The 12,077-nt window shown below is 42.6% G+C and overlaps 1 protein-coding gene and 1 pseudogene across 3 annotated transcripts in view; both read right to left on the reverse strand.

Moving 5' to 3' along the window:
- The window catches only part of CNTNAP2 (contactin associated protein 2), a 2,051,986-nt gene that overhangs the window by 1,239,369 nt on the left and 800,540 nt on the right, over nt 1–12,077 (reverse strand). For all 3 annotated transcript variants that reach the window (XM_073002555.2, XM_078377431.1, XM_078377432.1), the window contains exon 3: nt 11,767–11,960. In XM_073002555.2, the coding sequence (XP_072858656.2) occupies nt 11,767–11,960 (194 nt within the window). The remainder of the gene's footprint in view (nt 1–11,766; nt 11,961–12,077) is intronic.
- On the reverse strand, nt 2,602–2,754 carry LOC140701518 (U1 spliceosomal RNA; annotated as a pseudogene).

The following is a 12,077-nucleotide window of genomic DNA, read 5'->3' on the forward strand; positions in this document are numbered from 1 at the left end:
CAGCAAATAGAAGGGGAAGATATGGAGGCAGTGACAGATTTTACTTTCTTGCACTCCGTGATCACTGCAGAGGGTGACAGCAGCCACGAAATTCAAACACACCTGCTTCTTGGGAGGAAAGCGATGACAAACCTAGACAGCATCTTAAAAAGCCACCCTTTCCCCCCGCCTTAATTCAAGCCTTCTGTTTTGCTTGCCTGTTCCTTTTTTCATAGAGTCCATCTCTCTCTCTCTCTCTCTCTCTCACACACACACACACACACACACACACACACACACACACACATCCACCCACCCACCTACCTATCTACCTACCCTCCCTCCATTTTCTACATACTGTACATTTAAAGAAGCTTGATGAAGCTATCAATCTCTCCTCCTTCTTTCCCTCCTCATGCTTGCTTCCATTCATCTCCTGCGGAAGCAGTCATCCGCAAGCCCTGGATTAATTGCCTGGGGCTGTAAAGCCCTAAATAATCAAGCAGGCTAATCTCTGAAAGAGCAGATTTACAAGTGCCCTGCCCTGCCGCAACCAAGGAAGTAACAGGGAGAGGTGGCTTACAATGTGAGTTTTGGCTGCAGGGGTTGGGGGTATGGGGGTAGCGCTCTGCTCATTACCCTCAGGATTTTCACTTTTATCCCATTTGGGGTAAATTGCCCCTGTTCTCCAACCACTGCCCTAGAATGAGGAAGGAGTGTGATTGTATGCCAGATTTTGCCCTTACTGTATCCCAATTCGTTTAGGCCCCTCACATCTGCAACCTTTATTGCCAAGATGGGATCTCTTTATTATAACAGATGGCTATTTGGAAATTTTAAAAAAATGCAGTTATGGGCTGATCAGTTTGGATCATCGGAAAAGCAGAGGGCAGTGCATTTAAGTTCCCTCATGCCTTTAGGAGCCTGTACTGTTCAAGTCCCCTGCAGTTACTCTACAGTATATACATAAAAAGGTATATCTTCTTGTTGTGTCTTTAACATATCATATATTTTGGCTGTTAGGTCCTTTGGAAATAAATGTGAAAATAAATACACAAAATAAATCCCACTGATTTTCCTGGGAATGAAATGCATCTGGCATGGTATGTGAACAAGTCATAATCTTTGCACTGACAGAACTGTTTCAAGGATTGGTCTGTAATGATAGAACAAAGAAAGCAGATAAATATAACTGAGTGACTGGAAATGCTGGGAAAAACATAATCAGAACTAGACAAAAAAAATGTTTCATATGAAATTGCCATAAATTTTCCTGCTATTTAGACATGAAAATATGGATTATCATAATGATGTGAAATGCAAAGCTAATAGATGTTTAATTGAGAAGGTTTGGTTCAAACTCAAATTGCAATAAATTTCTGTTTGCTTCTTTCCCCAATCTCTGATTTTTGTCTACTTAAAGCACACACATTAAATCTAGAAGTAGTAGTAGTTTGAAGTTTCAGTTTCACTTGTTAAGGCGTATCTCATGGTGGCCTCCAAGTAGCATACAAGAGGGATTATCAACAGTTCATTTCCTAAATTAAGGGTGAAAAACCAAAGATTATTGAATTGACACCATGTTAATCAGCTATCAAATCTCCATCCATTAAATTTTCTCATTGCTAGGTCTCACTTAAAAGATTAAAAAAATGCTCATTTTGATGCCATGAGTCTCAGGCTAGCTTCCTCATTACATCAATATCTCCTGACATTAAAAAATGAAGCATAGCAGACTGGTGAATTCTGATCATACATTGACCTTTTGCTATAATGAAAGTCATGTGTAAATCTAATCACTATACTATCTGTTTACACTGTAATCTAGAGAAAGGTCTGGCATTTAAGATTCTCATATTGTGTGAAGGTAAAGAGCAGAAGAGCTATGGAATCAGATAAACTATTTTTCCAAAGTTTATTGGCACGTATTTCCACATGTCAAAAATACATTGTTGGAGTCTAACAGTGCATAAAACCACTCAATATGTTCTGTGTGATTGCAATTTATTTTCTTCCTTGCAATATATTCCATCTGTAACAATAACCTTTCCCTTTGTCATGGGTCATAAATTCACATGCTGCATCCTTTTTCTGTACTGGATACATTTAAAAGTTTGTGTTGATTATAAGTGATACATCATATCTCACTGCAACAGGTTTAAGTGGTAATTTACGTAAGAACAATATGAGACCTCTGGGTAGAGTGGGTGGCATATAAATTAAATAAATAAATAAACATATGACACCCCATAAACTATGACATTGTGATTTTTAAGACACAGCATGGATTTCCCATGTTAAACTACCGTATTTTTCACTCCATAAGACGCACTTTTTTCCTCCAAAAAGGTGGGGGCAAAAGTAGGTGCGTCTTATGGAGTGAATACAGTAAAAAAAAGGGTTCAGCCACCACCCCCCAGAAGCCTCCCACTGCCATGCTGGGAGGCCTCTGAGCTGGCAGCAAAGACTGCTTGCTGTTTAGACCTCACCATTCTGCACTGCTGGCTTTCCAAGATCTGCTTCCTGCAGAGCACCTGAAAAACCAGCAAGGCAAACAGGCCTATGGCAGCAAGCAATGCAAACAGCCAAGGACCAAAGGGGGAAAAGTGATTCTAGAAAAACCAGGGGAAACCAGAAACACAGTCCCCCACTTAGGCAGTTGATTTTCCCACATTGGGGAAATCACAGGGGTCAGCTCATCTGAAGTGCAATAGAAGAGCCTTACCCTGGAAAACCACTCTTATAAGAATGGTATCTCCCCTGCCAGGTATGAGTTTGAATGGCTCCTGAACCTCCTGGCCCTTTGTGTGCCCTGCCCTCCAAAGGTATGGTGACTCCCCAGCTGTACCTCCTGATCAGAACATGGCTGCACAGCCCCAGTCCCGAAAGAGGCCAGGAGAGCTCCTCAGTGTTTTGGGGTGCCCCACAGGACCCCCATCAGGGGCTGGATGTTCCTCCCACAATCTTCCAGTGCACAGATATTAGCATACCTAATAGGCGGGGAAGGCCGGGAAAGCAGGGGAAATCCAAGCTTTCAGTTAGTGAAGAGGCTGCTTGTCTGCTTCCTTGCTAGCAGTTAGAGAGCTGGGAGAAAAACCTAGGACTGCCTGGTATTGTCATTTTTAAAATATAAAATTTAGTTTAAAAGCTGCTGTTCTGGGTGAGTACACTACAGTATGTTTTTACTGTACTTTACTGTACAGGATTTTTTGCAGCTTGTTGGTGGGGGGGTAGGGCTAGCTGGGGGGTGGTTTCTGAGTTCTGATGGCTCTTGCTGGGTAGATTTTACAGTTTTAAAATGTATGCATGCTTCCCTAGAAACTTTCCTTGCTGTGTGGTATCTCTCTCTGTGTGTGTGTGTGTGTTCTGAATCTGTCTGGATAAAATGTGCACCCAGAGGGCATTTTTGCAATGGAGGCATGGATCTTGCTGGGTAGATTTTACAGTTTTAAAATGTATGCAAGCTTCCTAGAAACTTTCCTTGCTGTGTGCATATCTCTCTCTCTCTCTCTTTCTCTCTCTCTCTCTCTCTCTCTCTCTGTGTGTGTTCTGAGCTATGTCTCTCTTTGTGCTGAGGAATTCTGTTGGGAAGAAAGCTTGCTTGCAAGCAGGGTAAAAATGGAGTTCAGAGCTATGTCTCTCTTTGTGCTGAGGAATTCTGTTGGGAAGAAAGCTTGCTTGCAAGCAGGGTAAAAATGGAGTTCAGAGCCATGTCTCTCTTTGTGCTGAGGAGTGTTTTTCAAGGTGTTCTGTTGTCTGAAAGGTGCTTGTTCCCTCTCTCATTTGCTGTCCCTTCCCCCCCCCCCCGAAAAGGTGCTTGTCTTGGCTGAAAATTTGCTTGTCAAGGTGTTCTGTTGAAAAGGTGTCTGTTCCCTCCTTCCCTCCCTCTTTTCTTTCCTTTTTTAAAAACCTAAATCATCTTAGGTTAAAAGGGAAAAAAGAAAAAAATTGGAATAATGGCTTCTCTGTCTCGACAAAAATGATCATATTTGAAGCAAAACACATTTCTATAGAGAAAGGCATTCAGGATTTTACAGGATCACCATCATGGTGCTACAGATTTATGAGGTGATGTGGTCTTACTATGCGGACCAAAACTAGAATTGCACAAAAAATGCCAGAAGAATATGAATCTAAAATTCTATCCTTTCATAAATTTGTTATTGATGCTAGGAAGAAAAATGGCTTTGAAATTGGCCAGATTGGGAATATGGATGAAGTCCCGCTAACCTTTGATGTGCCATCTAATAGGACTGTAGATCTGAAGGGTGCCAAAACCATCAGTGTGAAAACTTCAGGGCATGAGAAGACCCATTACACAACTGTGTTATCCTGCTGTGCCACCCATGTTGATTTTCAAAAGGAAAACATTTCCAAAAGAAGTGATTCCGCGAGGAGTTGTTGTACATGTACATGAGAAAGGATGGATGGATGAAAATGGAATGAGAATATGGGTTGAAAAGGTCTGGTCCAAACGTCCTGGAGGACTTCTGAAAAAACCTGCCTTATTAGTGCTTGACCATTTTAGAGCACATATTAGCGAACCAATAAAAAAATGTTTCAAAGAAGTGAAGACTCATCTAGCTGTAATTCCCGGAGGTCTTACCAGCCAGTTGCAACCTCGATGTTTCCATCAACAAGCCATTTAAGGTCTTAATGAGAGAAGAGTGGAACAAATGGATGACTGCTGGTAATCATGATCTGACACCTACTGGACGAATGAAGAGGCCCACCATCACTCAAGTTTGTGAATGGGTGAAAACATCTTGGGACTCAGTGAAGGAGGACATTGTTATACAGTCATTCAAAAAATGTGGCATTAGCAATGCCTTAGATGGAACTGAGGACGATATCTTATATGAAGACAGCGAAGAAAGTGATGTCAGTGATTGTGAGCAAATGAGCTTCCTAAATTCTGACTCTAGTGATGGTGAGTTCTTGGGGTTTCCAGAAAACTAGAGTACACAAAGCTTTAAGTCTCTCCATTTATTAATGACAGTGGTAATGGTTCTTAATGCCACTGTTGAGTGCTGTTTACATGGTTCAAATGTTATTCTGTTATAGTTTATTAAATATTTTATTACAATATTTGGTTCAGAATATTTTTTTCCAGTTTCCCTCCTCTAAAAATTAGGTGTGTCTTAAGTTCCGGAGCGTCTTATGGAGCGAAAAATACGGTAATATATTTTTTTCTGTTAGAGTCACATGCTTGGCAGATAAGGGGAATGTTGTGGATGTAGTGTCTTTTGATTCCTGCAAGACTTTTGGCAAGGTTTCTCATGATATACTTGTGGTCAAACTGGTAAAACGTGAACCAGATGGTGCTATAATTAGGTGGATTTATAGTTGGTTGACAGGACACAGCCAAGGAGTGCTCACCAAAGACTTCATCATATCATAGAAGAGTGACAACTGAAATGGAACCTCCTTTTGGAGGGAGGAACTGCGGTTGGGGTCTAACCTTCAAGTTCAGACTGACGCTGCAGGGTTGCAGGGCTATGGTATATTCTTTAAAGGAACATGGTATGCCGGGGCTTGGCCTTTAGAGTAGCACAAAGTGGGCATCACTAGGGAGTTTTCATTTTTGGAGCTTTTTCTGATTGTCAGAGCCTTGTGATTATGGGCAGATGAGTGGGCTAATTCTGTGGTCACTTTCTGGTGTGATAACTATGCAGTGGTGCACATTGTTAACTCATTGAGGGCAAGATCACAAAGAGTGATGGTGCTAGTTACAGCCTTCACATTGAGGTGCTTGCAGTTCAATATAGTTTTTCAAGCTCAGCATGTCCCCGGGATTGATAATGCCATTGCTGATGCCCTGTCCCATCAACAAATGGAGCAGTTCAGGGTGTTATAAATAATAAAATAAATAAATAAATTGGCACTGGGGGCGAGGGCCCAGCAGGACATCCTACCAGATGAGGTATGGAATCTTGGAGGGCTGAGGCTAACAGGGCCATGAGCTTAGCGGTGGCACCAAGCACTCAACGTAGCTATATGGCGGCATGCAACAAATATTTTGCCTTTTGTGAAAGGGAGGGCCTAGGACATGAGTGGCCTGCATCAGATGGCCAACTGATGCAGTTTGCAGTTCATTTACACAGGAAAGATTTAGCCCCTAGACCCATTCAGGGTAGGATGGTGGCTCTGGCCTTTTATGCCAGGTCCCAAGGCTGTAAAGGATTCTCAATTGACTTCCATATTCGGAAGATGATTGAGGGCTAGAGTAGGGAGTGAGTTGCACCTAGCAATAATTGGACTCCAATATCACCTGCTATTCTTGATACGTTAGGGAGAACATGGGAATTGGTGTGCAAAGACCAATTTGAGGCTTGCCTTTTTAGAGCTGTGACTCTTATGGCTTTCTTTGGGGCTTTAAGAATAAGTGAGCTGGTGGTGGCATTCAGACATGACACGTCTCTATCCTCTGCAGAGGAAGGATGTGGTATTATCAGGGCACCAGGTTGCTATACACCTGCAAAAATCAAAAACAGACCAATTGGGAAAAGATGAGGTGTTGTTGTTAGGGTGACATTCAGAATTCGTAATATGCCTGGTAAGAGCTATGCAGGAGTATATACAGCTTAGGGGTCAGAGTGCAGGAGGCTTTTTGCTGCACGAGGATGCATCGCCGCTAACAAATTACCAGTTTTGGAAAATTACTTCTCAAGCCTTATGCAAGGCTGAGATACAGGGCTGGCACTTTGGGATGTATTCTTTTCAAATAGGTGCCACATCTACAGCAGCCGCCCTTGGGTATACAGTTGATGAAAGAAAGTTGGCACATGGTCATCTAAAAAATTCTGGGATTATGTTCGCCCATTGCTGCAGTGTTAGGTCCTGCTGTGTTGTTTCTTCTCTCTTGTTGCTGCAGACCCAGAGAAGCCCTTTGCCCAAGTTTGAGTTCTGTTGTGTGGGCATAGTTACATGGTTTTGAGCAGTCAGATATGCCATTCGGACCAGTTGGGGTGGATGCTTTGGAATGGAGGGGATAGAGAGGCATGGTCTGGGATGGGGTCCTTGAACTGACATCCCAAGTTACTATGGATGTGCTCCCTGACATTCTGGTGGTTCATTGGGGAGGCAACGACTTGGCCCAAAGGTCGGGCAAGTCACTGGTCCTCCAGGTTATAGCGGACCTCAGAGTGTTTGTGTCATGGTGTCCCAAGACGTGTGTGATATGGTCAGCAATTATTCAATGTTTGGTGTGGAAGGCCACATGTGACCCCAGGAGGATTGATCGGGCCTGGAAGGGCATAAACAGACAGTTTAGCAGAGCTGTATGGAGAGGCCTGAGGTCAGTTGTCATACATCCTCACTTTAAAGTTTCCCATCCAGAGTTATATAGAGAAGATGGTGTGCACCTGTCAGACCAGGGCCTGGACATTTTCCTAGAGGATCTGCAAGGGGGTCTTAGGGCTGAAATGTTTCAGCTTGTTGGGGGCATGGGACATACTAAGTAGTCCCTATGCTGTGGTGGGTAGTGCCAAAGGAAAAGGGTAGACCAGTTCCTAGGAAGGCACCTAGAGGATTCTAAGCACCTCTCCTCTCAGAAGGGCAGCAGCTGAGGTTTAGTTGAGAGGAAAGGAAACTGGGGACCCCAGGGGATGCTGAGCAGCTAGAGTTTGGAGACCCGGATGGGGCAAACTTGGGGTACCACAGCTATGGGATATATGGAAACCTGCTGTATGGTAAGACAGCATGCTTTCATTATAGGAAGTTGATTGGTGGGCTGGGCTGGAAGGTCAAGGTTGACTCTGGTTACAGACCAGTTCAGGCACTACGGTAGGCCCCCTTGTAAAAGGAAAAGTTTGGGTTATAAATGAAATAATAAAGTTGTGGCCCTAGTTATCCCATGTGCCTGTGTTTGTCTTGTTATTCCAGACTGGGCAGGCAACAGGTCATCTAGCAGGGCAACCAGAATGGTCTCAGTGCCTTAATGCAGCCTGAAGCCTGATTGAGTGGATCCAGATTATCAATATCCTCCAAGAAGACCTGAGCTGATTGGTCACCAACGTCTCAATCACTTTTTTTTTTTTGGACTTATATACCGCCCCATAGCGCTACAAGCACTCTCCGGGCGGTTTACAATTTTTAATTATACAGGCTACACATTGCCCCCCCAGCAAGCTGGGTACTCATTTTACTGACCTCGGAAGGATGGAAGGCTGAGTCAATCTTGAGCCGGCTACCTGGGATTTGAACCCCAGGTCGTGAGCACAGTTTTAGCTGCAGTACAGCGTTTTAACCACTGCGCCACGAGGCTCACTTTCCCCAATAAACAGTATATTAGCAACCAAACAATAGTTGTTCAGGTTGTTGGTTGACATGTTGGCTTTTTTCAGAATGGGCCTGTTAACATGGCAGAAAAATATGGATTTGTCTGTCTGAATTATGGGAAAATGACTAAGCAAAGGAAGAAACATTGATGCAATGCTCAATTTGCTGATTAAGTGTTACATCATACACAGGTATATAGGCAGGCAGTTAACAAACCTATGTTGTTTGGATATATTCATGGAGAAGCAGTGTGTCACTTTGTCAGTTAGCATTTTGGATTACTTGACTGGACTGGACTGTAATTACCATTTCTATACTGCCAATTCTGAAGAGGTGTGTCTGTGTGCTTGTGTGCTTGTGTGCTTGTGTGCTTGTGTGTGTGTGTGTGTGTGTGGGTGTGTGTGTGTAGTATTTACATAAGCTTTGTATAACTTGTTGTGGGTTTGCACATGACTGACAAGGTGCCCAGCCCCATCTTTGCAACCAAGATGAGTCTCAACATATTATCAGTTAGCCACGAATAGCTACCACAAATTACAAAAAACTTACACAAAACCAATAGGATTCTGGCAGTTGAACAATTTTCAAAATTCTTTCTAAATGATAATGTACAGCTGCATTGCAGGAAAATATATTCATTCATTCATTTTATATATTGCCCATCTGGCTACCAGGGGCACTCTGTGCAGTTCACAGCATAATAAAACAACAGACTACACTTAAAAAAAAAAACACTGGACATACACCAAACCCCAAAAAGAAACATATCAATCTGCATGCACAAAAAGAAACATAGAATTAACTAAAAATACTTTAAAAGGGCAAGGTGGCAGATCAGGTAACATGAGAGCTGAAAAAACCACCATGCTATGATGATGTAACTTCCAAGAAAGCCTGTCTAAGCAGCCATGTTTTCAGAGAATATTTCAAAATTCCAAGTGTAGGAGCCAGACAAATTTCAGGCAGGACATTATTTCAGGGATTGGCGGTTACCACTGAGAAGGCCAGGTTCTGTTTCTGGGCCTCACTTGAGGTCAATGATCTCTGCTTGGCCTGGGAAGATTGAATGGGTCAGGCAGATCTCACTGGAAGAAGGCATTCTGCCAGGTATCGAAACCCCAAACTATTTGGAGCCTTGTATGTTAGCATCGCCAGGGTAGGGGAGATATGATGGTATTTCTTTACTCTGTTCAATAATCTGGCCACCATATTCACATCTTTCTCTCAATGTATTCACACAAAATTCACTAGTCTGCAATTCTGTTGGGAAGGGGTGCTGGCAGAGAATGTGCCGTCCCCTGGCAAAGAGAGTGTTACCATGGAGGAGGGTGTAGCATGAAGTGGGGAATGGTAAGGGGGAAAACAAAGCGTGGGAACAAATGCGAGAGTGCAGAAAGGCAGGAAGTTCAAAGTAAATTTGGTAGAGGAGGGAAAGGATGTGATAGGCAGACAGCAAGAACTGTCCGTTTGGCAGGAGGAAATAAATGACAGCGGCGAATGCCACTTTGGGGTAGAAAGAGAGTTATGGAAGAGAAAGAGAAAGCTGGAGAAGTTACGCAAGTATGAGAGGGTAAAAACACAAGAATTACTGAGAGATTTTCCCCACCTGCGAGTGGGAGGTCTGCTTCCTGATCCCGTTCCTAAGGGGAAGGAAGAGTTACACATAGAACAGCTGGAGTGGTCGGTAGTAGTGTTCCCCAGGAACCAAGGTAGGGGATGGCGCATGATCCGACCCGACGGGCGGCATAACACCCCTCCTTTGGAAGGAGACTGGGCAAGGCACCCATGCTGCAGAACCATTTGCGTGCTGCGGAGTGCCCCTCTACAGAGTCCAACCGACAAGGAGAGGTTTGGTCCTGCACCCCTATGAGTTCCGCTGGGGAGAAGATCAATTCGGAGATGGACAGTTTTGGTTTGTTGCCCGAGTTGAGTTTCTTGGACCCTTTTTCTAATAATGTTGAGCCGTTAAAAGTTAATAAACCTGAAGTTGTTAAAGTGAAGAAAATGACTCCTCTCCTTCTTCCCAACCTGGATGAGGAACCGCCACCCCCAAAAAGTGAACCCATTTACATCTGTCAACTCTGAAAAATCCGAATTTCAGGATATATAAAATCAGTAGAGAAAAAAAATCTTCCATACGAAAGAGAAGCTTTGCTAATTTTATTAAGAATCAAAGAAAATGGAACATATCTCAAAGCACAAGGGGGTGAAAATAGAAAACTTACTTTACAGAAACAGATGGCTTTCTCTAAATTCACCTTGAAAATATTTTTCCCATCTGTATCTCTCTCTGATATTTCATTTCTTTCTTACCTAGGTAGGGTAATTATAGAACTTCGTTCCCTAACATACAGAAGAGGGTCATTTCAACATTTTATGTAGACTGTCACAGTTTGTTCTCCCTGATATCTTTGTTAAAAATTACTTCTGCAGAATATTCTTTGCTTCCTTCCACTGCATGGTTTCCAACTAGTATGCTTCAGTTATTCGTTGCAGATTTTGTCCCCCAGCAGGGTCATTTGATATTAAGCTGCATTAGTATGAATATTGCTGAACTCTGCACTTTAAGTTTCTTATTCATTATTTTCTTATTTAAGATGAGAATAAGATGTGTTACTGCTAAGGAATCACCAGACAAACTGCTATTGGCATAATTACACTGGCATAAACTAGATCTGAGTTCTGGAAACAATTAATTGAAATTAATTGAAGACTTCCTGTTCTCCTTCCCCATTTTAGGTTTCAAGTCTTCATAGGGCTTCCCATTGTTCAGGATAAGTTTTTGGCAGCCTTGGATTGTGTGAGTGTGTGTGTGAGTGAGAACTTGTAATAGTAAAAATTGCCACCAGATTGCCAGTGCTAGAATCAGGACCATCAGTGGAGATACAGAGCCAATATTTGACCATTACAGCCCTCTACCCATTCCAAGGCTTCCAAAGGCTTTCCCAGGGTAAAAGGATGGTGGAAGGAGCATGTATCTGTTTTTACAAGAGTTATTTGCATACTGGTCCCGCTCTAGCTTTGCCCTCTCCACTCACTGAGTTCCCACAGAACATATGAAAACAAGTTGCAACTGCACAATAACTTAGAAGGTTTTCTTAATATGAAATTTCCATCATGTGCAGGTGAATGTAGTCACAGCTCCTTTTCAGTCTTTCTCTAGCAAAATTGGAAGCTTAGGAGAGGAGGGGTAGTGCTGGAATACATGCCCACAAATTCTTCAACATTCTTACAGTAAATTACAGCTTGTGATAAATTCCATAAATGATTTTTGTCTGCTCTGAATCTCTTGTTAAACTAGTTTCATAAAACAAATCTGAGATCTAGTATAACAAGAAAAGAACAAAAATGCTCCATATCCACTTTCTTCATATCATAGGTACTTTTCTTTTGCAGCTATCTCAAAACAAAACCTAGTAGTCAAACCTAAACATAGTCCACCCAGTTCTAGTGAAATGTGGTATATTTGAAATGGATAAAATGGTGCTATTTGATACAGCCACTTACCCAAACATTTCCATCTTGGTGATATGGCTTCCAGTTTCTCCCTGTATCACTGTATAGCATCCGGTACTGTGTTACCCAGTCAGAGCTGCTGTATCTGCCTTGAGTAGCAATGCAGCTGATCTGTTTCCTGCTGCCAAAATCCATTTGCAGCCATTGATAATGGTCACTGACTGATGGACACCAACCTCCAGCCCCTACAGAGTCAGAAAGAAAGATAAACATTCACTACATGGAAAATCTAATACAGCTTTATTGGACATTAACTCCTGTTAAGACTTTGCCATCCTAATCATATGTTTTATTACCAATGA

The sequence above is a fragment of the Pogona vitticeps genome, chromosome 6, assembly GCF_051106095.1.
Source record: "Pogona vitticeps strain Pit_001003342236 chromosome 6, PviZW2.1, whole genome shotgun sequence".
Classification (NCBI taxonomy): Eukaryota; Metazoa; Chordata; class Lepidosauria; order Squamata; family Agamidae; genus Pogona; species Pogona vitticeps.